Here is a 27,457-nt window from a genome sequence, read left to right on the forward strand (position 1 = left end):
GATTTATGTGATCATGTTCAACCCGTCAACTCGGCAAACAAAACTACACCTGTCGTTTGCAGATTTTATTCCCATGGTAGTCTAATTATTCATTGCATTGAATACATCCACTTGACACTGATTTTTCTGATAAAATATTATATAATAATAATATATAGAGCGGTAGATGCTCTTTTATTAATTCATATATATGATTTAAATATTTGCAAATGATTTAAAAGAGAAACGCATCTTTCAGATTTCAACGCAATAATAGCACCATGTTTACCCTCTCAACCTTGCTTCTGCTTTTCTGTGTCCTTCTCGCAGTCATTTGCTACGCATGCCTCTACTTCATCAAACCCAACTCTCAGAGCCTTCCACCTGGGCCACGGGCCCTTCCTGTCTTCGGGAACCTTCTATCTCTTCACCCGGACCTTCACACTTACTTCGCCGCCTTGGCCCAAACCCACGGCCCAATTTACAAGCTCCGACTCGGGAGCAAGCTCGCCATCGTCACAACTTCATCGGCCCTGGCTCGTGAGGTCCTCAAAGACCACGACACTGTTTTTGCCAACCGCGACGTCCCCGTCGCCGGCAGGGTTGCCACCTACGGCGGTGTTGACATAGCATGGAACCCCTACGGAGCCGAATGGCGGATGCTGAGGAAAGTGTGCACTGCCAAGATGCTGAGCAACATCACCCTGGACTCCGTGTACGATCTGCGGCGCAACGAGATGCGTAAAACGGTGTCGTATTTGTACGGCCGAGCGGAGAGTGCGGTGAACGTGGGGGAGCAGGTGTTTCTGACGGTGATGAATGTGATAACCAGTATGATGTGGGGCACGGCGGTGGAAGGGGCGGAGAGGGAAACTTTGGGGGCGGAGTTTAGGGAGTTGGTGGCGGAGATGACGCAGCTTTTGGGGAAGCCCAATCTCTCGGACTTTTTTCCCTGGTTGGCGCGGTTCGATTTGCAAGGTGTGGAGAAAGAGATGCAGGTGTTGGCGTCACGGTTCGATGGGATATTTGAAAGGATGATTGGTGAACGAGTGAAGGTCGATGAAGAAGAAAATGGGAAAAGGAAAGAAAGGAAGGATTTTCTGCAGTTTTTGTTAGATCTTAAGGATTCCGAAAGCGGTGATTCCAAGACGCCATTGACCCTCACCCACATCAAGGCCCTTTTCATGGTACCTTTCCTAAACAAACAAACTTTGCTTTTCCAATTCTACCAGTTGCTCAATTTTCTAGTCTCATTTTTTTCATGACTTTTTCCTTAAAGCGTAAATTATATAATTGGTATAGTTTTTCCGTACTTTTTTTTATCAAAATAGATAAAAAAAAATTAAAAATCACATAAATGAATAAGTTATTTATGCGTGTACGATTTTAAATCTAAAATAAAGAAGTTATGCTTAGTTCACCAATTTTGTTGAGATCAATTTTTTTTTTTTAAATTAGAACTCGTCGACTTTCAATTATTTTTTCAATTTCACTCTAAAGTTGTGTTTTAAAACAATTTTTTAGACTTTTATTTTATAAAATGCTAAAAAAAATAATTGGTGTTCTGAAGTCGTGTTCTTAAAAACTTCTGTGCTTGTAAGTATGATTTTTTTTTTAAAAAAAATCCAATTGATGTATATTATATATGTATATATTAATTAGAATACGACTTTAATACACCAATTAAAAAAAAATTTATTTTAGAAAAAAAATCTTAAAAGCGTACTTCAATAACCATTTTAGTGTGAAATTGAGAGAAAAAAAAATTGAAAGCCATTATGTAGGCCTAATCCAATTGAATTAACCTAACTTATTCGATGAATTAATATATATATTAGGTTTCAAATTTATCAATACTCCACGCAATTTTAAAATTTATACCTTTCCTATATTGTTTCATTTGATGCTCTTATTAGTTGTACATTAACCCTTTCTTTATTTGCGCAGTAAGGAAGTAAGGAAGTGGAGAAAAATACAAATGAGAGAAAACAAAATAAAAATGCTAAATTTTACCATTATTTGAGAGGAGAAAATGAAAGTCATAAATTAATTAGATAATGTTATTCAATGGTAAGTATATCCTTAGTCAATCTAACAAAATCTTTACACTGCAACTACATCTTTATTGAGGTTAGAAAAAAGAATAATATTGAATATTTCATGATTAATATCGTACAAAATCTTTGATGAACACAAACAGGATATGGTTACAGGGGGAACCGACACATCTTCAAACACCATAGAGTTTGCAATAGCAGAAGTAATGCATAATCCAGAGATAATGAAGAGAGTCCAAGAGGAGTTGGAAGTTGTAGTTGGGAAAGATAACACAGTAGAAGAGTCTCACCTTAGTAAGTTGATCTACTTGCAAGCTGTGATGAAAGAAACCCTTCGATTGCACCCTGTGCTTCCACTTCTAATCCCACATTGTCCAAGTCAAACCACCAATGTGGGAGGTTACACAATTCCAAAGGGGTCTCGAGTGTTCATTAATGTGTGGGCTATTCATAGAGATCCTTCCATTTGGGAAAACCCACTCGAATTTGACCCTACAAGGTTTTTAGATGCAAAATGGGATTTCACTGGCAATGACTTCAGTTATTTCCCTTTTGGCTCTGGAAGAAGAATTTGTGCAGGAATCGCAATGGCTGAGAGAACAGTTCTATATTTTCTGGCAACACTTTTACACTTATTTGATTGGACAATACCCAAAGGAGAAAAGTTAGATACCTCAGAAAAATTTGGTATTGTTCTAAAAAAGAAAACACCTCTTGTTGTCATCCCCACCCCGCGGTTATCCAACCCAAAGCTTTACAATTCAATATAATATTTATGTATTCAACACTCAATAATCCCTCATCACCAATGCCGCATATTCTACTTCTTGTTACTTAATTCATATATTGTAATCAAGTTTAGTAATTCAACAATAAACATGCATTTGCCTATTATCTGTTTCGATCTCAATATTTTTTACTATAAGATTTTGCTAGTGTTACTTGAGTAGGTTGGAAGTACACTATCTAACATTCTCAAAACTCAACTACTATAACTACTAACTTACACTATCTAACATTCTCAAAACTCAACTACTATAACTACTAACTTCTCCGGTTCATTACTGATTAACTCTATTTGCTTTCATATCAAAATACAAGCATAGTTACAAAATTATACATAAACACAAAATGTAAACTAATGTTTAAATTAAATATACAGTATAATCAATATATATGGATAATGTCCACAATTGTCCATCAATACTCACATTGAATAAATAACAATAAATTGATTATTTTTATAGAACTAAAATTAACGTTATAACATCTATCAGCATCTATTATATATGGCAATCTACCTTGATCTCATGTGATAATTTTCATTTATAAGATAATTTTGATATTTCTAATAGAATATTGATAATTCTCACCCTCTATAAACTCTTCACATATGAAACATTTGTTTATTTTAACTCAGTGCATTATTTGAATCTCAATATCTTATTAAATCTAGGTATAATTATATCTTATTGATCCTTATATTTATGGTCAATATTCAATTTAGCACAGTAATTTTAAAAAAATTAATTTTGTCTCTTTGTTTTCTAAAAAGTACCCAAATTGATCATTTCTATTAACTTTTTCTCAACGGCAACAAGTGTTGTTGATGTGGCTAGAGACACATTGGATTGAGCGTTAAGTGAAGTGACAAGTTGGGGAGTTTTGCAAATATTAGCATATATTAATAAAGTTCAATATTGAGGGTTTAGAATTTTTTCAATTAATTTAAGAGATGCTTCAATTTAGACATCTGCTAGATGTCGAGGTTCACAAAAATAGAAACAAGAAAACACTTATAAAGGAACCACTTATCTATGTCTTTTTTATAATTCTACAATCTACATCAATAAAGAGTCACAAAGACAAAGGACCACTTATAAAGGGTCACATAACATAAACCACTTATAAAGGGTCACATAACATAGACATATGTATAATACCATAATGGTGAGAACATTTTATTTATCATTCTTATTTAAAAGTTGTATATATGTAATTGAGAAAAGAATTTATCAATCATAAAATATGACACATGAATCCATATAGCTTCATAAATACTTGGAAAATTTATTATTAAACCCATTTGGATAAAATTACGTCTGTACCTTTAGAAGATTAAAATAAGAAAAAAAAAGAGTAAATTGAGTTGTTTTATAAACTAAAACTAACTTGGGATTTTAAAAAATAAAATATTGTTTAATTGAATAAAAATATTAAAAAACAAAACACTATAATGAAAATTGTATTTTTATTTTTTATAGAGCCAAATTAAATATAAATTACATATTTTATATTGTCCATTTTTTAAATTTTCTTTTAAGAAATCAATACACTGTTTAAAGTCATATTTTTCATGAAGGCATAGTAACTCAAAGCAAACAAGGATTTAGGAGGAAAAAAAGTAGTTTATTACCTTTTAAGAAAAAGAAAAGGAAAACTAAATTAAACAAACAAACTCTTAATTTCCCATCCAGTTTCATATATACAACATTCATTCTGTTATTTATTTAATTTGAACACACCTAATTATTAAATTAGTTTTATTTGTTTTAAATTTTTTAAGTGTGAGTTAAAGATATTATTTAGTTGATAAATGAAGACTAATAACCTAAATGTGAATAAAAATGAGAGTGAGTTTTACATCAGCATTTTTAAGAAGTTTGATCTCTTTTTATAATTACACTTGTTCCGGGCTAGCCCAATTAAGTCCTCCCAGTTTGACTAGCCCAATAGGGTCCAATTACTGCCTTGGTCCCACATACACTGATCATGAAACTCTGGCTGTTTCTTCCTGCACCTCCGTACCTTCTTCTTTCACCTCCATAAGTTTTTCAAATTTCCAAAAATGTCTCTTTATAATATTCTGGATTACGTAATTCGAAAGTCATTTTTCAAATTTGTAATTAGCTATCGGATTACATAATCTAGAAGCCATTTTTCATATGCATGATTATTCTCTGGATTACATAATTCGGAAGTCTTATTTAACTTCTGAATTATGTAATCCATAAGTTTTTTTTAAATGAAGAAAGACAAAAATGTATTTTCATATTGTATATGGAGGTGGCAAAAGAAGATATGGAATGCAAGGAAGAAACAGTCTGAAACTCTGAACACGTCAACATCCAACCTTTTTGGAAATAAGCCTCTCCTTGACAAACAAATTATGAGGTTCTATTTGACTTCTTCATAAATATTTTTTTCTATAAACTAAATTAATTATTTATAAATTATTTTATAATTCTATTATGTTAATTTTTCTAAAAACTGATTTTGAATTTGAGTATAAATTAATTATATTTCATGAATTATTTTTTATCTTACGCAAAATTTTATTAAAAATTAACATTGATACTCTTTACTCATTTTTTTTAAATCTACAATAATACGGACAAACATGCAGATTTGAGTTTGTAAGTCACATGGTTGGACTCCACGTAAAATAATATATTTAATGCAAAATAATATATTTAATGTAAAATAATATACTTAGACTAGAGTAATTTTAATATTTTAATTGATATATGTGTATCGTACCACCATTATCTTGCACACGTGAATGAATGATATGAAATAATTACACTCTCTTTAATCATCAAAAACATTAACCCTTAGTGATATGTTTTACATTAAAGTTGATGGTCACCACTTTAGTGATTGAAATTTTATAGAAAAAATAATCATTGTGACACTTTTTTTCTTCTGAAAATGTAATTCTTACTAAAGAGTGTTGTGACTTCAGTATTTATACAATCGTTTCAGCAATATACTTTACACTCAAGTGGATAGTCTTCGCTTGAGCAATATTTAAACAACAATTTGATGCTCAAGCGAGATACATAGAAGCACCTATTTGTGCAAAACAAAATCAATTTTCAAAACAACTTCTGCACTAACAATTTTAACAATTTCAAAAACAATTTTAACAAAGTTCAAAAATGTAATCCAAACACATCAACCATAACTCAACAACTAAAATTACATGCTTATTGATTAGAAGTGAAAATAAAATAAAAAAACAAATACCATTTTTTTATAAAAAAATAGAGTAAAAATGTGTCATATATAATTTTTCTTAAACATATATTTAAAAAAATGGATGAAATCCATCTTTATTTTTTGGTAGAAAACATAAAAGAAAACAAATGAATTTTTTATCCTACCCTCTCATACCAAATTAAGAAAACAAAAACTATCTTCAGGATAAAAAAAAATATGGTTTTAGACTTCTCTCTTCAAACACAATGAATTTTATTTTATTTTCTTACATTTTTTTCTTTCAATTTCATTCATCTTTTGTAACTTCTTTTAACAAATGAGTTAGCGAGTTGAATGAATAGAACCTAATAATATTTTTATTTTCAAACATTGTAATGATTTTTAACTCCTCTTAAATTATCATCACTTTTCTTAATTAAACATGTTACATTTTTAAGTATTCTATTAATACATGTTTCTCCAGTTATATCTTGAAGCTCTTACCTTGAAGTGAGTTTAAAGACTTTGTCGAGGCCAAAGTCCACATTACAAAGCTGATGTAGGCATCTTCATCATACATATTCTTCTGCATTAATTATGACTAAAGAAAATTGGATGATTTGTTTCTGATTTAACAGTTTAAAAACCACAAATAGTAGTGTTATCTATCTAACTGGAATTACAAAACAAGATACCTATGGAAACCTTGCTTCCTTGCTAAGTCTGTACCTTTTCTTTAACTAATTAAACACCAATGATATTATTCATCACATTTTTTTTATCTCTTCATTTTACTGCTATACTTTTACAAAAGGTCTAAAGAAACATTAATAATATATTTAAAAGATTATTGAAAAGAAAAAATATGTAGTTAACTATAAAAAAGTAAACATTATATAGCTTATAAAACAGTTGTTTCAGTTGAACATGGGAGAGTTGAAGATGCTTACCTAATTTGATTACTTATTTCAGTTATTTGGTGTAAGATACAGGTTGAGTAATAGAACCTTCCTCACTTCTAAAGAAAAGGGTAAGAATAGGTCAAGAGATGGTAAAAAGGAAAAATATTTTTTTTATAATACTTAAATTGAAAGTATGATTAGTCCTTTCTTTAATACCATTCATAATGTTTCTGCCATAAATTAATTTTGGAATACAATATATATCTAATTAAAAGAGGGAGAAGTTACCATAGAAAAATATAAATTTAAGATATATTTACTGCATCAAGTAAATTAAGTGCTTTTATTTATTTATTTTTGCAAGGAAATTAACGAGTTTTCTTAATCCTAATGAATTAGGTAATTAGATCTTATAAATAGAAATTAGGAGAGCATAATGGAACAAAATGGGAATGGATGAAAAAACATATTTTTTGTTTTCACAGGTTAAGTAGGTTAATTATTCCTACCTTTTTATATAAAGTTATATATAGCCTGTTTTCTTTACTGAATAAATTGGGATAATATCCTTTCAAGATTCAAGAGAAAGTAGGAATAGGTTAAATTTGTATGTTTTACATTTTTAAAAATTATAATTTGTAAATTTCAAGATACGTTACTTCCATTATAAAAAAAAAAGTATTAAATAAAAACTATTTTTAAAGAAAAAAATAATTAATTATTCTATTGATTAAATTATATAATTATTCTAAAACGTCCTGAGTCGCGTAATTATTATTTTTTACTTTGTCATATCCAAAATAAAAAAAATAATTAAAAATTATGTTAAGAGAGTTTAGGACCAAAATTACAATTAAAGTATAAAAGAAAATTTTAAATAATATTTTTGCCAAATCAAATTAATATAGCATTATCATGTGACATCTGCCAACGTGTTAAAATATTATTTTATAATGTATGACATATTTATTGCTACTACTGGGATATTAACAACTTCTTTTATGCAAGTTTATATTTATTAATTTATATTCATTAATATTAAATATATGGAAAGGAAGCAGTGATAATAATCTATGAAAGTGGTTGGAGATTTGTTGCCTTCAGAAGTTCAGCACCAGTTACTTTTGCAATGAAAAATTTATCAAGATCGCAAGATTTTCTTACCAAAATGAGTTTATTGCTCACTCTGCAACAATCCCCCATATACATTATGTTTTATGTAATGATATAATAACTTGTGACAGTATATACCAACAAACGTTTTAGTCATTTGAAAAAAAGAATGTTTTGATCATAATCATCTTTGCAATGTATTACAATTAGCGATTTAAAGTTTTTCCTTATAAAATTACATTGCAAATACGAAAATAGTTTCCAAAACCAAACTCAAATCCTTAAAAGATTTATCATGCCAATGTACCTCAAGCCAACCACACTATATATAAGTAGTTTTGGAGGTCTAAAGCACAACATTCTCCACTCGTTACTGTTTGGAAGGTGTTGGAGAATAACATAACCACCAGATCAATTTGAAAAAACGTGAGATCGTGTTAGATAGTCCTTTGTGTAGTCTCTGCAGGGTGGATGAAGAGTCCTGTCGACATTAGTTTTTCAAGTGTAGATTTGTTTGGCTAGTTTGGAGTCATTGCATTGAATGGATTGGAGTACAGTTTGTCCTCACAACGTTCCTTTGCTGAATTTTTCTCAATTCAGACTCGAAAATGCTTCAGGGATGTATGGGGGAGCGGTGATTTGGATTGCAGTGGTAAGCGAGTTGTGAAAGCATATGAACAATGTAATTTTTAATAAGGGTGTGACTGACGTTTAAGAAGTTTTTGCCTTGATTCAATTAAAGGTTTGGTCATTGTCAAGTCTCATGCTACGTTTTTCTTTTTGTCTGACTGGTGTCTTGGTCTGTATGAGGATGATTTGTCGATGTTTTTTTTCAGAGATTTGTTCTTTCAGGTGAGATCTCAGTATCCAGTTAGACGAGTTGGCTTAAGATTTTTTTTTTAATATATGGGTTGAATCATCCCGAAAGTAGTTTACATTTATCGTTTTTATTGTCCATAAAAAAGGTAAAAAATATTTGGATGAGACCAAAAGACATTTGGGTAAGAATTAGCTACTGATTTATTTATTTATGAACCATATTTATTGTACAGTGCATTTTAACCCTGTATTTTTGCTTTTGAGTTTATATTGTTGATAAAAGTGAAATGAAGTTTGACCCTGCTTTTGAGTGTGTATTATTTATAAAAGGGAGATAATGTTTATTTATTTTTAATTATTTAAGTAGAAATGTAACGAAAATATGGGGGGGAGGAAGGGATAGTTTGGGAGCAATCTCTTCTTGTGAGGATAAAAAAAACAAAGAAAGCAAGTTGTTATGTAAGTTTTAAATATTTAACTTTGGGTTTTTTATTTCACAGCTTTTGTTCTTATGAATTGTGAAGCTTGAAATTCCTTCTGAATCCTTAACCAGCCGACAGATGATGATGATAATGTTACTAGAGTTTTAAAATTGCATTATAAATTTAAAAAAAAAGTCCTATTTGATTCACAAATCTATATGTTTAATCATTTTGAGTTTATTTTTCATAATTATTATACTAAAAACATTTTTATGTTATGTATCATAAAAAAATATTTTCATTAATTAGTATCATTACATATCATAAAACATATTATCAAATGCACAAAAAATGATATGACTTTTTCATACGTTATTCTTTCTAGATTATTCTTATTACATGTATGATAGGATAACTTATTGTAGTTGGACTTAACCTTCAATGCATCTATCTAATTAGATTGGTCTGAATTTTTAGTGAAAAAGTCTTAAAAGATTGAATGTAAATAATGTCAACAATGTATGACAATATATAGGATTTACCTAAATGATGAACAACATCTTCACGATTAAAGTCAACCAATACTTGAAGACTATATTCACAAACTAGATGAGTATTTCCGATCCATTATGATATTAAAATACTTTCACAAATTTGGAGAATTTGAACATTAGTGTAAATAAAAGTTTGGAGAGAATATTGCGAATATAAAAGAAAAAGATCTGATATGAATTCATATTATTTTTTGTATTTTTTTTCAGTTATTGTAATTTAATTTTGTTTTCTCATCTTATTTTATTTTTTTGTACCTTTTATATTTAATATTAGGTAGGTGCTCAAAATTTGCACTAACTTATGGTATATTATTTGAATTTTTACATAATTAAGATTTGTTAAACTTTTTACAATCATTTTTATTTAAAATTTATTAAAATATTTTTTCTACCATTATTTAAATTATTTAAATATGAGTAAACAATAACAAGTAAGTAAATAAAAGAAAGAAAAATAATATTTGTTTTCTAAATAAAAGCTTAGTTTTAAAAAGAGGTGCCACGTGCGTATTTTGGAAGCATCCTAATGGAAACGTGGTATAAATAAAAGACACATCTAAGTTAGGGGTGGAAAGAAGCAAAAACGAAAAAGTAATCACAGAAACCCTTTTGTATCCCTCAGCATCATCTTCTTCATCTTCATCAGATAAAAAAAAAACTTTGGCAGTGCGCATTGAAAAGTGTGGGGGTTGAATGAAATGTCGCAAGTGAATGAGCACAACGCGCCCTCAACGCCGGGGAAATTGAAGCCAGAAAAATCCCCTTACATCCACCACCGCCTCCGCATCCACTCCTCACTCTCTAAGCTTACTCTCTGGTCCTCCTTCTTTCTCGCATTCATCCTCTTCCTCTTCATCCTCTCTCCGCCGTCTCCCTCCGCCTCCCCCCGCCGCGCCCTAGGCGACTCCTGGGGCGGCTCCCACTGGGAGAAGCGCGTGGCCAAATCCGCGCGCCGCTCCTCCTCCTCCAGCCTCGCCGTCCTCGTCACCGGCGCCTCGGGCTTTGTTGGAACGCACGTCTCCCTCGCCCTCAAGCGCCGCGGTGATGGAGTCCTCGGCCTCGACAACTTCAACCGCTACTACGACCCCAACCTCAAGCGCGCACGCCAACGCCTCCTCGACCGCGCCGGCGTATTCATCGTCGACGGCGACCTCAACGACGCCGTGCTTCTCAGCAAGCTCTTCGACGTCGTACCCTTCACGCACGTCATGCACCTCGCTGCGCAGGCCGGGGTCCGCTACGCGATGCAGAACCCTGGATCCTACGTTCACAGTAACATCGCAGGCTTCGTGAACCTTCTAGAGGCCTGCAAAAACGCGAACCCTCAGCCAGCGGTGGTTTGGGCCTCGTCCAGCTCCGTCTACGGGCTCAATTCGAAGGTTCCGTTCTCGGAGAAGGACCGTACAGATCAACCGGCGAGTCTCTACGCCGCGTCGAAGAAGGCTGGTGAGGAAATCGCTCACAGCTATAACCACATATATGGGCTTGCCATCACTGGTCTTCGGTTCTTCACGGTTTACGGGCCGTGGGGCAGGCCCGACATGGCGTATTTCTTCTTCACGAAGGATATTCTCAAGGGAAAGCAGATTACGATATTTGAGTCCCCCGATGGTGGAACCGTGGCAAGGGATTTCACCTACATTGACGATATTGTGAAGGGGTGTTTGGGGGCTTTGGATACGTCCAAGAAGAGTACTGGGAGTGGCGGGAAGAAGAAAGGGCCTGCGCAATTGAGGGTTTTTAATTTGGGGAATACTTCCCCTGTGCCTGTGAGTGAGCTTGTTGCGATTTTGGAGAAGCTTCTTAAGGTGAAAGCGAAGAAGAAGATGCTTCCCATGCCAACAAATGGAGATGTTAAGTTCACTCATGCCAATATTAGTTTGGCCCACAGGGACCTTGGCTACAGGCCTACCACTGATTTGGAGACTGGGCTCAGGAAGTTTGTGAAGTGGTACCTTGAATTTTACTCCAAGAAGAGCTCCTGGTGAATGGTGATGTGATTCTTTTGCTTTGCTGCACAAGTCATTGTTCCCTGCCCCTATTCTTTTGGTGCCCAGCTGATGATTGTATTTGGGGGTTTACAGTTGTATTAGGGGTTTAGGGTGGTCTACCATCATGTTCTGTTCTGTCATTTCTCTTGTAATTTGTTTTTTTTTTTTCATTTTCATTTGTATGCCTGCCGCCTGCCTTTTAGGTTAGCCATTGTACATTTTTTAGTTGAGACTCTAGGAATCGAATTGATATTTTACTTATTTGTGCTTATGGACTTGCTTTGCTCTGATTTTGGTTTAAACTAGCTTGTTATTTGGTTGATGAATGGCCTGTTGTGGGTATGACATATGTTTGGTGCAGATTCCGGATGTTAGATGAGAGTGGTATTGGTTGTAAATGTGCATGTATATACATGTTTCAGTGACTCTGAATGAGCAGGATTGTTGAACTGTCATTCAGAATGCTATTTGATTTAACGTTTCTGCCATCTGTGGCTGCTGTTTTGGGTTGATGACTGATTCATTAACAGCTGACCGTCGTTATGAACTGGTAATGAAACCAAGATAAAATGATAAATATGTATTTGGTCATTTATGAAATTATTGTCAGATGGTTTGTGATTATATGCGACGAAGTTTGATGGTTTCAATTTGAATCAAATGCTTCGTGACACGATTCTTTCATATTTTTCTTAGTTTAGTGTTTTCTGAAGGATCAAGAGTAGCTTAAACCATGAACGCATTTAAAATCAGATAAAGATGCTTTGTGACCTTAATCTTATCAGCTTCGACTAGGCATGAAGTGTACCTCCTGGACTTCTAAATAAACTTTTGTGAAGTCCATGTGCGAGTAAATTGACATTGCAATTGCTAGTTGTTACAACCTACTATGAATCAGTAGAGTAGGCAGTGGAGCTGCAGCGATCGCTTTGACTTGCGGAATGCTCTCATCAGGTAGTAATAACATGAGGGGTTACGATACGTAGTTGCCCAAAATTCTTGCATTCAGAGAGACTTTTATTAACTCTTTCTTTTGTACTATTTTTTAAACTGATTTTGGAGTTCAAGGTAAGTAAAACTTCATTTGTCAGCTAAAGATTGATTTACGACAGGCTATCTTGCTGCAACTGTTGCGTGGTTGGCAGACAGTGATTGAAGAAGCTTCATACCGGTGAAGTTGGATTGTGAAGTCTTCATTCCTCATTTTAGGCGACTCACTGATGATTCTTCTAAAGATTAAATGAAAGCTTCTTTCCCTACAAGGGTCGTCGGGTCGCCTGTTGATCTCATCATCATGTGCCTTCTTCAGAGAGTCCAACTGCCCACATGATATTCTGCGAGTTAGGTGATTTCTAACTTGCAAATCCGAGCCATTTTTATATGAAGAGCGAAAGGGAAAGAGATGAAGTAATAATTGCAGACCTTACCAATCGCCGACTGATACTGTTGTTCTTTATAGCTTCACCATGACTTGTTGAAAATCAATTCATTTAAGCAATGCATCAAAAACTGTTGATCAAGCTTTGTTCATTTTGTTAGCTGCCTCACTCATCACACTCAAAGGAGGGCCATCTCTGAATTTAAGTTGGATATAACGAGCAAAAAAAAAAAGAAATGGGTTAAAATATAGAATATTCGGTCATTAATCTACAGGTGCTCTACTATTTTAAATATTAAAATTTAAGCATATTCGAAAGAATAATTATTATTAAGATAAGATGCACAACATCGCTAATCTCCTATTCAATGACCATTTGAAGCTTTGTGTACACTGAACGAGACCACCTGTTTTTTGTTAAGAAATAATAATAGTTGTATGGAATGAAGATTAGACCAAGTCATAATAGAAAACGATATTTGGTTTTGGTTGGAAATTAAAATGAAGGAAAAAAAAAAAGAGAAAGAAGGGAAACAGTGAAAGTGAGTGTAATATTTAATTATGTTTTGTAAATAGATTAAATTGTGAAGGTCATATAATTTCACGTAACAGAAGGGGTCCATAGGTTAGAAGGCATGTGCGTGCCTGCAATCCCAATAATGCATAAACATAGAGATAGGTGGAATTGGATGATGGGCATGGCATAAGCAGTGGCAGTGAGGACAACAACCACCCACCCTTGCATTGCGAATTAGCGTGCTAACCATGAAAAGCGTCTTTTCGGCGCCCGGTGATTACGTCCACTTCAAGTCCCAAGTCCCTCTTCACAAAATCCCAGTACGTTTCTATTTTTCCCTTTTCTTTCTCCCAATTCCACTTCTAGGTTTTACCTCTAGATTCCGATATACCATGCTTTATTAATCAACAGATTGGAATTTCTACTCTTCTTTTCATCTCTTACTTTTAAATTCTTAACAGATTGGCACTAAACAGTGGCGATATTACGATTTCGGTCCCAAAGCTGTGCCTCCGCTTATATGTCTTCCCGGAACGGCTGGAACCGCTGATGTATATTATAAACAGATCATGTCATTGTCCATGAAGGTATTACTGCATATTCTGATTGCCTAAACATTATCACATCTAATGTGTTTCCACTGATCGCCTTCCAGTGGGGGCACTACCTTATATTGGGGTTTGGAATTACCTAATTCTCACTCATTCCTTATACATCAATAATGAATAATTCATAGTGGAACTTATTTAAAATCATCTGCACGCTTATAAGACTCTCTTCACTTTATGTTTTAATCTTAGTATTACGTGGTTGATTCAAGTGGTGTTTGTTTGGACGCTTTAACTTCCATTCAATGCCAATTCACCATTTCTCTCTAGTCACGTTCAATTGCATTGGAATGTGCGATAACAGTTTTACAAACACGCACTTAATTGTTAAGGTTTGACTTGTGGACGTTGTGTGTTGGAAATCCGACGACAGAAACACTGGTGAGACCTTAATTGACATCAGAGCATTTCGCCACTTTCAACCCAAAATGTTAAAAGGTAATTAATTATATTAGTCAAAATGGATCACCAGCCAAAAAGCAAGAGAACATGGCTCTATCTCAACTCAAAAACTTAGGATAATAGATTTGTGGATCTTTCTCATTTATACATTATTCAATTTGTCTATTTTTACATAATGTTAGACTCCCACTCATACTTGAATTTCAATATTTTGCTTGTTGAAAAGGAAACATCCAAGCTTCTCCTATAAGTTGATATTCTCTCTCGCTTGCCACAAAGTAGCTAACTTCAAAATTGCTTTTCTGCAGTTCTTCTGCTAAACGAGAGAGCAATAACCTAGAAATTCATGTAACTGCAGGATGCCGTATAGTTGGTGAAAAACTTGTTTTGGCTATTTAAATGGTTTACTAGGTATCTTTATTAATCATAACTTATAATGAAGCTTAACTCTAAATATACGGATTGAATTTTAGAAAATCATGCACAAAAGATTCTTGTTGTTTTATGCACGGTTGATAGAGCCCAAGAATACATGCCAAAAGGAGATATAGACTAAATGCTAGATCAATTCATTCATGGCACAAAAATATGGAGATTTCACTGCAGAAGAGCAAAGAGGGGGCACACGTGGAAGTTAGAGAGAGGAAGAGGTCAGAATGGGATTTATAGAGTATGCTGATGGTGAAAGGGAAGGTAGTGCTTAGCTACGATTCTTTTTTGGCCACAGGCTTGGGTCTCAGGGAGCTGAGAGATATATTTTACTTCCTTTCCTTTTTATTTTTTCCAGCATTAATAGCCTTTTTCTTTAGGGAATTGAATAACTCGTATTCCGACTTTTAATCAGAATACCATTTTCAGAGTTTATTTCTTCCCTATTCCTATTAGCTTTCCATCTTCGTAACAGATATATACTTCTCTTATAACAAGGAAAGGGGGTATATTGAGCATTAGCAATGTAATTTGAGCTCTGACAATAAAATCTCATTGTGTGTTGCCTACTAACAGGATTTGACTAAATTTTGTTTATAGATTGGGTGTATGCTTGTATTTACTTTTTATTAATCCTTATTTTCTACAGGGTTACCGGGTCATATCTGTTGACATACCTCGTGTATGGAATAATACTGAGTGGATTCAAGCATTTGAAAAGTTCTTGGATGCTATTGATGTTCACCATGTATGATCTCAAACTCATCTTGCTTTATACTATTATCATTTTACTGAGATGCTAAATCTATAAATTGTTTGTTTTTGAAGCCACATATACTTTTTTTCTTATCAAACAATTTGATAACTTTATTCCATGTTGGAGACATTAATCATTCCAATTAATGGAATGCCATACGTAGCTGTTCTGCTATCAAACAGACTTATTTTAAAATCTCTCGAGGTTCTTCAGTTTTGCAATCCTCTAGGGTTCATATATATAATACAATAATCATTTTTAACTTTGGTTGTGCACCATTATAATTTTGTTGGGAGCTGTCATATGTTACTATGGAATTTGGATAGTGTGGAGGATGTCTATACACATGTACCCAAAGGAGAGAATGGTTCCTAAACATTTCCAACAATTTGTGGCATGATAAAGGATTTAATGTGGCCAAACATTACAAGTCCAAGCTGAATCGTAACCCCAACCAACTAACAATCCTGGAGCGTCAGCCCAAATATGGAACTGTATATTTTAAGGCTTAGCATTCAGTTTGAGCCTCTTTGAACTTTCTCACTGAAAATTGTTAATTGCAATGAACTGATTGCTTATAATTAATTAAATTGATATATGTTATTCCTTCCCAGATTTTTGAAGCCAAGTTCTTTTGGGTTATATTTGAAGCCTCAGCATGTAAGCCTAAATATAAAATCCCAGCTAGCCTGCTTTTAATGTTTTCATGGTTCCGTTGCTGCTTATAATCATGCATGGTTTTTTCTATAGTTAAATTTTTAGGTTTATTTTGATAAAATTCCAAATGCTCTTTCCACAACCATTTCAGTGAGATGTCGTTCGCCACTGGAAATATATATTTTCTGTTTGGTCAAAACTCAAGTTCTTGTTTGATTATATTTTCATCACTTGTATCTTGTTGAATTAATCTGTTCTGGAAGATAAATCTATCAAAAGTATCAGCGATACACAACCAAATGATATATGATTTTAATATGTTCATGAAATTGAGTATAAAATATGCCGTACACCACCCATGATTTTAGTAACACAACAAATCTCTTCACTAAGTTCAACTGGTCTAAATGTCAGTCAATGTAATGTCATCTTTTGAATCTATAATTTTGTGACAGCTTTGATAAACTTGAGAAAATGTTCAGTAAATTAGTTTAATCTTTCTTGCAGATACATCTTTATGGTACATCACTTGGAGGCTTTCTAGCCCAACTATTTGCACAGCATCGTCCTAGAAGAGTTCGGTCGTTAGTTCTATCAAACACATTTTTGGAGACCCGGAGTTTCTCTGCTGCAATTCCATGGGCTCCCATGTACTTTTCTCTGATTCTATAGTAAAGAGTAGAAATTAGCAAAACTATCTGCCGTCGTGTCCTTTTTATTTATGAAAGATAAACTGCATTGTGTGTCACGTAGTGGAGTTCGTAGCAAATAAAAGCATCAATGATTACTTTACCTAAACCTATACGCCTTGGACAACTATATGCACTGCCAAGAAATTATGATAGGTAGTCACAAGGAAACTAGAATGATATCTTCAAAATTACATATTTATTTCTGTAATATTCCGTTAAACTAAGCATCATCCATGATTACTTAGTGATCACTTGCTGTTGCTGATACATACGGTATAGCCCACCTCAGAATAATGAACCCCTCCCCTTAAACATTTTGGCCAACAAAAAATGTATCATCTGTCCCGCTTGGGAATTTCTTGTTATACTTCCTCGCTGATAATTCTTCATTAGATGTATTTTGTTTTCCACCTATTGATCCAGCTTTTCTATTGCATTTACAGTGTTAGTTGGACTCCTTCCTTTTTGCTGAAGCGGTATGTGTTGACAGGAATTCGAGACGGTCACCATGAACCATTTATTGCAGATTCAGTGGACTTTGTTGTTTCTCAGGTAATATTTTTTTTTTCCATAATCCAATGCTTATTAGCAATCTCCTATTTTGCCTCAGTACGAAAGAATTTTTGTTTTTAGACAATAAATAAAGAGTTTCCTCCATTCTTCAGACTGCGAGATTAATCAACTATCATCAGGCACTATATTTCCTTTAAATGCTAATCTATATCCCATTTCTTAGAAGGGTTTGCGTTTATTGTGTTAAATAGATTGTTTGTTTACTTGATTCAGGTGGAGACCCTCTCCAGAGAAGATTTGGCCTCCAGATTGTCGCTGACAACTGATGATGCTTCAGTGGGACCTCTTCTTCTTTCAGATTCATTTATCACTATAATGGATGTATGTCATCTCAAGTTATATAGCTCTTTTCTTTCTTAAAAATTTAATTGTCGAATCTCTAGATCAATAGTAATCTTTTTTATTTCATGTGCCGTGTACAAGCTCTGTTTTTAGTAATACTATTCCGCTCTAGATATGTTAAATTCTGCTGCTACCGGTAATTTCTACAATGCACCATCAGTACATTTTGCCTGTACCATTGTGTGATGATAATGTGTCACTGTTTTATCGTCATCATTATAATTATGGAAGAGTGGTATGGTACAAAGTTTTTAACAACACTCCACTTTCGTCCTTGTACATGATCTTTCTCCTTTCTTAAAGACTAATGACTACTGTGCAATTCCTCAACAACTTAAAGATCAACTGGGTGAAAGATATCCCGAGGCAAGGCGCGCATATTTGAAAACAGGTGGAGATTTTCCATTTCTTTCGAGACCCGATGAAGTGAACTTGCATCTTCAGGTATATGTAGTATTTGACTTTCTTAATTTACATGGGATTTATTCTGACAGTCTTGGGCTCATTGGTTTATGTTTTAACATGTCTATATCATCATGGCAGTTACACCTCAGGCGTGTTGGTGTGGAAGCTCGGCCAGATTTGGTTCACAACATACCTAAAGGTGATCTTGGAGGAAGTCCTAGCAAAGAGAGTAACGAAGATGACTTTGACAAGTCCCACGAAGATGATAGAGGGGGCTCAGAGAATTCACCTGCTAAATACGAGATCAATCCTACCCCAGAAAGCTCAGGATCCAGTAATTTAGACAAGCAGCCACTTGATAGTTCAGAATGTTGCCACTTGGATCATGAACCCGCCTTATATGCCCTTCCTGGTGGATTCACAAGGAGAAAGAACATTGTGCCTCCAGGAACTTCTGTACATTTCGTGTGGGAATATATTGCTACTTTTCATCTTCTTCATTACATCAGTTCACTGTACATTATCTGGAACTATTCTTCAGAATTTAGGCAAGTTGTGTAAGTCGGAATTCTTTTAGATATACAGTGTCATGAGAACCGAGGGTGTGAAACGAATTTATGAAGATGAACCGTATTGTGGATTGCATGTCTGATTTCCTTTAACTGGATGAACTTGAGATCGCGATGCTGATAAATCATCAAATTTTATATTTACGTTTCAAGTATTTACGTGACCCAGAAATGTTTTGTGAAAATTCTTCCCCTGTATATTTTTTTGAAAGATTCTTCCTTTATCTGTGAAGTCGGATAGTGATCATTTAAAAATTCTACCTTTTTATCTACATAATGCAGTTTTTTAAATCGTGTAACAGGCTAGGAAGATTGATGATAAACCGTTACAATGATTGATATGAATGATTTTGAATTTCTTAGACAAAGTTTGGCATTCGAATTTTATCAATAAAAAATACGATGAAAAGGAAAAATCTAATTTAAAATAATCACTCAAGTTTCTCGATAGGAATTGGTTATTCACCAAGTTAGCACATAGTTTGCATATAAACCATAAACCATTGCAGAATAGTAATTTGAAATCCCTTTCAGATTATACAATCTGAATTATACAATCCAAAATAAAGAAAAATAAAAAAATATTTTTATATTTTTGTTCTATAAAAAAGGAGCATTATTCGGTCAAAGCCTATAAGTTATAATTTCTTTCTATGATATGTCCTTAGGCTTTTGTTTAATACACTGCTATAATTACTAACTACAATGCTATATTAAAAGAAAAGGTTTAAATTATCCTCTTTCGTGCACTATGCCACTGTCACCACCCTTAAACCTATGTTCTCCATCGCATTGCACTCTTTTGCTCTCTTTGTTTCTATCCATTTACTGTAGTCTCTCTTTGTTTCTATCCATTTACTGTAGTCGAAGAAAGATTTGCGAGAAAATTTATGTTTCTTTCAACAAATTGGCATAGATTTGCAAGCGAAGAAATGCTATGATTCATTGAAATGTATTCTTTGCATATAAGCCAAGAAACTTCACAGAATAGAGGAGAAAGACACATAACATCTATTTTTCCTACTTTGCTCATAGTTATTTTTTAATTTTTAAAACATAACCAAATTTAAAAAATAAAAAGATAAATAAATTTACAAAATTTTCAATTCTAAAAAATAAATTTATGAATATAAAAATATAAATATTTTATTATATGTATTTATAATAAAAATAAATATTTTTTTATATCAAATATTTTAATTAATTTAAATTTACACAAAAATATCTTATATTTTATTATTTAAATATTCTTAAAGATAAGGATAAATTTATAAACTTATATTTTATATAATAATAATATAAATATATTTATATAATAATAGTAAAAGAAAATAAATTAGTAATATATTTAAAATTTAAAATAGGAATAATATATAAAAAATAATAAAATTATAAATAATACTAGTAACAAATAATCTTTTTAAATAATAATAATAATAAGAAGAAGAATAAATTAAAAACAATAATAATAATAATAAAAATAAATTACATATTTAATAATAATTAAAATAAATTTATTAAATAATAATATTAACAGTAATAAAAATTAATTTTTATTTTTATTTAATTTGATTTTATGAAAATATTTTTTATATATATTTATAAAATTTTAATTAACTAAAATTTATACAAAAATATCTCATCTTTTATTATTTAAATATTTTTTTAAAAAAAGGTAAATTTGTAAACTTATATTTTACACAATTTAAAAAAAAATAAAAATCTCTTTACAAACTTCAATAAACTTTCTTTACAAATCCACTCTATTATATCCTAATCCAAACAACTTACTTTCTTTACACTTTCCTCTCAAAACACTCCAAATCCACTTCTTCCAATCCTCTCCCCAATCCAAACACACCCTTTGTGAAGAAGAGAGAGATAGTTGTTTTGAAAGCTTGTTCTGATCAGCTATCATTTAGGTTGCACACTTTTTTTAGAAAATTCTGTTATAAAAGTGTGGTTTCAGTGTGTATTTTAACTGCCCTGGACTACTTTTTCTGAAAAAAATAGTTTTAGAAAATTAGTTTAAGAAGCTATCATATATATTCTGTAAAATTTATTTGAATATTTTGTTCAAGAAAATTTATTTTAAAATGTATTTCATGTGTTCCAAAAATTGTTTTTTTGAAAATTGAAATTTTAAATTTTAAAGTACAGCAATGTAAGTGTCATCTAGTTCACATATGACACTAATTATTTGAAGGGGATAATGATGATGGTTTGCAGAATCTATTTATTTTGTAGATTGTGCATATGACACTATTTCTAAAACGATTTTTTCAGAAAAAGTAGTCCACCAGGACAGTTAAAATACACACTGAAACCATACTTTTATAACAGAATTTCCTAAAAAACTGTGGAACCTAAATGATAGTTGATCAGAACAAGCTTTCAAAACCACTATCTCTGAATGCAATGGGATGGAGAACATAGGTCTAGGATTGCAGTTAGTAATTATGGGAGTGCGTTAAACAAGATCCTAAGGGCATATCATAGAAAGAAATTATAACTTACAGGCTTCAACCAAATAATGCTCCTTTTTTTATAGAACAAAAACAATGAGAAACTAGTGGAATGTATTATAGTCAAAAGTATACACCATAATAAGTTTAGAAATAAGTATGTTCATAATTATTAATTAAAAAGTAATGATTAAGATTTATGATAAATTTAAATAAAATTTAAATATAATTTAACAATTAAAATTAATCATAAGTTTAACAATTAATTTATTAATTAAGTTATTATTATTTTCTGTTTGTTTAAAACGCTCTTGCTTTTTAAATAATCCAAATTCACATAATACATCAATTGAAAAGTATTATATGATATAAGTAGCAGAATGGGTTATTCACAAATAAACTAGAATTCAATTTGGATCCATAATATTTGGGGGTTTAGTTTTCAAAAACTTCAGTATTAAAAAGCAGCCTAAGACTAATATTAATAACTTTCACTAGCATTTGTGGAGATCTGATTTTAGCCAACAGTGTCGGAAACCAATTGTATGCACAAATATATCGTACTAGAGAGCAGTAAACTTGGCGATCCTTCAAAAGGCAAAACTTCTCAGCATATATTACTCGAAATTAAAACCAAAATCCGCAGTCAGCCATCTCTTTAAACAGACAACCTCCAACAGCTAAAATAAAATAAAAACACCACATTGATAAATTAACTTAAACTACTTGGAAGTATCTTTCTCAGTCTAACCACAAGTTCTTAGCAAAACTAAGACCACGTTACCTATCCAGTCTTCAAATAAACATCAAAATGATCTGGCAAATTGCTACCTCAACAGCTACCGCAAAGCAGTAAAACCCATTCAAGGTGCATACATTCTCTAAGCAACCAGAGTGCTAGCGGTTGTTGATTCACTGCAAATATTACAAGCCATTAGCAGGATAGGGACAGTGCAAACAGGTAAAAGCAAAAGACAATATTGGATTTCAGATTACAAATACATAAGCAATGAACATCAATAGAAATTCAATTAGAAAATATTCATTTCTACGAAACATCCAAATGATATCAAGTACTTCTAGGAAAATGTTTAGCAGCATGACACCTTTATCAGTTTTGACCATTAGATAACAAATCTAAAAAACAAATGATAAGCTGAATGGTTATTTACGCCGCTCATCTCAATTAAATACTTAAAACGTGCTAGCAAAAAAGAATCAAATTGTTTGGTACACAGAAATTTAACAACTTAAAACTGAAAGATACAAGGAATGCTCCTTTGACTTCCATTCCATTACTCACAACATAAAAGCATTAATAAAATTATAGCAAAATAGTCATCAGTGCAACAAACAGGTGAGGGGTTTGAAGGCACTTACTACTTCCAAACAGGTGGGAGCTTCTTAGTCTTCTTGTAGTAGCGAGCAAGACGGTGGATTCTGCTCTCCACGAGAATCAACCTAAACTTGGAGTCCTTGTCCTTTCTGTTTCTCTCCAGATGCTTCCTAATTGAAACTGCCTTCTTAATCAAATGGTACAGATCCTCTGGAATTTCAGGGGCAAGTGCTGACAACAAATACCAAAACATTTTTCATCATTATTATTAGTAGGGTAACTATAAACACATACACATTTTTCTTCCTATCTCACTCTTCTTTTACCATTCACATCACTCAACATCTATCACTTTGCTTCATTTTCTTTCTATTTCCTTCTATCTCTCTTCCTTACAACTATCCAGTAGCATTCTCAATATAACAATCCCATAAAAAACAAAATAAACTGTAAGCATTATAAAAGAGAGTAAGAACAAACCATGAGCTTTGAGGATCCGAAGGATTTTGCTGCCAGTGACGCTCTTCACCTGAGCAATACCATGAGAATCTCGAAGAATGACACCAATCTGCGATGGGGTTAAACCCTTCTTCGCGAACTTACAGATATTTTCTTCCACCTAGGAAACTTAAAAGATTAGAAAAACAGATTACATAATAAAAAAAAAAGGTAAACAAACAAGATACAATGAAATAAAAATATAATCTTTGAACAAAAGCACATAGAAATAGAGAGCTACATCTTGCGAAGAGATCTTAAGCCAACTGGGAGGTGTCCTTTTGTAGGGCAAAGCAGAAGAGGATATACCCTTACTGAAACAAAAGCAAAAAAAAACCTTTGATTTTGAATAATGAGAAGGAATAGAACGAAATTGATGAAAGAAATTGACAGATTGGTACGAACCCGCGGCTGTGCATACGACCCATGGCTGGTGCTGTGACTTAGATGAAGCTGTGCTTCTTCTGATTAGGGTTGCGACGCTCTTCTGCACACTCCACCACTCTGAAACCCTATAATCCGCGCCGTGTCTATTATTTATAAAAGAAACAACCACCTCCGAATAATTACTAAAATTTATATTAGAATTATAAAAAAATTAATGTAAAAATAATTATAATTAAATATATTTTATTAACTTTTATAATACTATAACTACACATATCCATTTTAAGTAGGTTTTTACTATTCCATTATATAAAATACTTTTTTTTATATTTTTTGTCATTTTTAAGTATATTATATTATCTTTTATTTAATTAAAATAATTCTATTATTTAATTAAATATATAACCTATAATCTTTCAACCCAAAAGTAATTTTCTAATTCTTCAACCCGAGAATTACTGTATAACTCCTTAACTTTTATTCTTATAATACATTTTTTTTAAAATTATAATGTTTTAATACAATAAAAATTGGGTGTGTTAAAAAATAACTTAATTATAATTGTTGTATGTAATATATATATATATATATATATATATATAATTGATTGTGTTTATAAAGGTAAAATTGATAGCCTAATGTGTATTCTAAAAACAGTTTAAAAAAATCATTATAATTATTATAAATTATAGATAATAAAATGAATAAAACTGGTTTTGTTTGTAAAAGTAAAATCACTAACAGAATATCTACACTAAAAAAAGATTGAAACAAATACCCGATTATAAGGTTATAGATCATAGATATTGCTAAATTTTTTAAAAATAAATATGTTTATTTAACAAAATTATGTAAAATAACAAATGAAGATATGAGTAAATATTAAATAAAATATTTGAATATTAAACAATTATATGTTTTTAATAATTATAGATTTGTATATTTTTAATTTATTTTAAACTTTTTAATAAAAAATTTTGTATCAATTAAATTTCAAGGAATATTTATGTAAAATACTTCATTATAATTTCTTAATAAATAAAAATATTAGTAAAAATAAAATAAAAATTTAAAAACAAACAAGTGTTTCATTAAATCAATATTTTAAAAAAGTGTAACAATAAAATAATAATAATAATAATAATATAATAATAATAATAATAATAATAATAATAATAATAATAATAGTAATAATAAATCAGAGTCATAAACAAGGTCTGAAAATTAGGATTTTTCATTATTATTGTAAAGGGTAAAATGGTAAAATACAAATTTCATGGGATAAATTGTTGCCAAAAATTGAAATAAGTTAAAAACTATTAAAAATAATATTTTAAATAAAAAAAATATTTAATTAATATAGGAGGTGTATGTTTGAATAAATATAGAAATATTCTTCAATGAGTCCATTAATTTTTTAAAAGTAAAAATTATGACAACAAAATTCTGAAAAAACTCACATGTAATATCTTTATGTTCTGTGCTCCTATATCCCTCATTTTTTTATAAGTATCAAATTTCAGTAAAAATATATAAAATTGAAGTTGGCAAATAATAATTAATTATTTTAAATTTTTATTATAATTTCTCTTGAGTTAGAATAAAATATTGTAAATACTTATGCAAGACTTAGCACCAAAAATATTTAAAACTAAAAATGAGAGAATATTCAAACAAATAAATGAAAAATTAATAAGATTCAGTAAGTGAAAAAAAAAAGTAAAATATGAAGACAAAAACATCCGTACAAGTTTAGAAAAAATTGCTTGAATAAGACTTTATTAGTTGAGAAAAAAATGGTTAAAATGAGAAGTGTGGTTTCGACATCATTTTTTTTCACTCAAGTTAACGTATATTGCTTGAGAAAAAATAATTAATTTTCAAACATATAATAGTTGAAGGAGTTGCAAAGAACTAAGAGAGTGAGCAAAAGGAACTAAAAATAAAGAAAAGAAAGCTTGGAATGTGCAAAGGATTGTCCTCCTATTATATTTTTGTAAGATTTTCTACTTGTAATCTTTCAATTAGACCTTCACATTGGATTGAATGTAATTTATATTATTTGAAATATTCCAATTATATATATATATATATGTTTATTTTCATTTGATTTAATTTTGTGTGATGATTATATTTTAGATTGTAGAATGGATAAGATCAATTAACATATTAAAATACTAGGAACAAAAATTCAATATATCAATTGTATCTAACATCCATTCATAATGTTAGGATGTTTGTTCTGTTTCAAGATCAATATTAAAAAAATACTTTTAGATAAGTTATATTTAAGGAATCAATTTTAGTAATTTTAGAATATGCGCACATATATATATATATATATATATATATAATAGGAAAAAACGTAAGGTTGTATAATTGTATTCATCATTGTATAATTATATTTGTCTCTATTGCTGATTTCAATTTACAAAATTGAGATCAAATTAGTTTTGTATGGTACATATAATTGATGAGTGTTAAACTTGTAATAAAGATAAATATTTTTCAAGTATTAGTGGTTTAACAATCATATCCCTATTTATTAACTTTCATTAGTGCACTTAAATTAATTAACAATCTTACGCATACAATCTTCCGAATAGAGAACTAAAAAATTGCATAACAAACCCACTTCACAATTCAAATGCTTGTTAAACACCCACACATGAATATACTAACACCATTAAGTTGATTTTACACTAACACCACAACCATCTCTAACTCGTGTTGATCCGAAGAAGCACAATAAATGATATGTAACAAAACAACATAAATAACTCTAAAATACATTGCGTTGTCACTTCTACAATATCTAAAACTTAATCTCAGAACTTAGCCCCAACTTCATATTGTCCATGGCATAATCCTTCTAATCCATTTCTAACTGTGGGTTAATTTTAGTCCATGGCATAATCCTTCCAATCCATTTCTAACTGTGGGTTAATTTTAGTAACATGGGTAATTTTATTATCTGAAAATGAATACTCTACCAGTATTTTTCACGACAAAACATTAAGTGACCATAACTTCTAAACAATCATAGACTTATTACTATCAAATCAAAATCATAAACCTAATGACCAATGCTATTTTCACGAGGACAAAAGTTATATTTCAATCTTATTCAACCTTACATTACAAAACCATATACATACTTACCTTAACAATAACTCAGATTCTTATGGTAGAGATCTAGTTGAAACTATCCATTATATATGTATCTTAAATAATTATTTGTTGTAATAAATTTTATTATAAAAACTTAAATACACTTTCTCTTAGGATCTCATCCAAGTTTCTTACAAGACATAAATAGTTTTAGATCATCCGAGACCAAACTTAAGGCTTATTTAGAAGCAGTTTTCAAAATGGCAAGAACATGATCAAGAATCGTAAGTTAGAGAGACAGAGAATCTAAATTTCGCAAACAACCATCTTCACTCCTCATACACATTATAGAATGATTTATGTTTCAAGTGTGATGATACACATATATACAGAGACAAGAACGAATAATTCCTATGATGTTGAACAATCGTACACATTTCTTGAATTATAGCAGAGAAACAATTATAACTAGTATAAACAACCTTATTAATTACTAACCATAGTAATAGTAAA

The 27,457-nt window shown here is 31.4% G+C and overlaps 4 protein-coding genes and 1 long non-coding RNA gene across 5 annotated transcripts; 4 read left to right on the forward strand and 1 right to left on the reverse strand.

Annotated features, from left to right (window-relative positions):
* Positions 1 to 124: 124 nt before the first annotated feature.
* On the forward strand, positions 125 to 2,923 carry LOC137808006 (geraniol 8-hydroxylase). Its single transcript, XM_068608895.2, has 2 exons — positions 125 to 1,166; positions 2,180 to 2,923. The coding sequence occupies exons 1-2, from the start codon at positions 261 to 263 to the stop codon at positions 2,804 to 2,806; spliced, it is 1,533 nt and encodes a 510-aa protein (XP_068464996.2). The 5' UTR covers positions 125 to 260; the 3' UTR covers positions 2,807 to 2,923.
* A 7,464-nt stretch (positions 2,924 to 10,387) lies between these two features.
* Positions 10,388 to 12,089, forward strand: GAE5 (UDP-D-glucuronate 4-epimerase 5). The gene has a single exon (XM_068608897.2). The coding sequence runs from the start codon at positions 10,526 to 10,528 to the stop codon at positions 11,813 to 11,815; it is 1,290 nt and encodes a 429-aa protein (XP_068464998.1). The 5' UTR covers positions 10,388 to 10,525; the 3' UTR covers positions 11,816 to 12,089.
* A 457-nt stretch (positions 12,090 to 12,546) lies between these two features.
* On the forward strand, positions 12,547 to 13,338 carry LOC137808011 (uncharacterized). Its single transcript, XR_011080634.2, has 2 exons — positions 12,547 to 12,772; positions 12,931 to 13,338. It is a non-coding gene; the product is annotated as an uncharacterized LOC137808011 (long non-coding RNA).
* Positions 13,339 to 13,591: 253 nt separating this feature from the next.
* Positions 13,592 to 19,223, forward strand: LOC137808008 (alpha/beta-Hydrolases superfamily protein). The gene is made up of 8 exons (XM_068608896.1): positions 13,592 to 14,033; positions 14,175 to 14,300; positions 15,802 to 15,900; positions 17,074 to 17,216; positions 17,702 to 17,810; positions 18,045 to 18,152; positions 18,477 to 18,617; positions 18,717 to 19,223. Exons 1-8 carry the CDS (start codon positions 13,962 to 13,964, stop codon positions 19,137 to 19,139), a joined length of 1,221 nt encoding a protein of 406 aa, XP_068464997.1. The 5' UTR covers positions 13,592 to 13,961; the 3' UTR covers positions 19,140 to 19,223.
* A 2,978-nt stretch (positions 19,224 to 22,201) lies between these two features.
* LOC137808010 (small ribosomal subunit protein uS15) lies at positions 22,202 to 24,006 on the reverse strand. The gene is made up of 5 exons (XM_068608898.1): positions 23,852 to 24,006; positions 23,688 to 23,760; positions 23,429 to 23,567; positions 22,993 to 23,179; positions 22,202 to 22,527 (listed from the first exon to the last, which is right to left on the reverse strand). The coding sequence occupies exons 1-5, from the start codon at positions 23,872 to 23,874 to the stop codon at positions 22,494 to 22,496; spliced, it is 456 nt and encodes a 151-aa protein (XP_068464999.1). The 5' UTR covers positions 23,875 to 24,006; the 3' UTR covers positions 22,202 to 22,493.
* Positions 24,007 to 27,457: the final 3,451 nt, after the last annotated feature.

The sequence above is a fragment of the Phaseolus vulgaris genome, chromosome 3 (assembly GCF_051622355.1).
Source record: "Phaseolus vulgaris cultivar YP4 chromosome 3, ASM5162235v1, whole genome shotgun sequence".
Classification (NCBI taxonomy): Eukaryota; Viridiplantae; Streptophyta; class Magnoliopsida; order Fabales; family Fabaceae; genus Phaseolus; species Phaseolus vulgaris.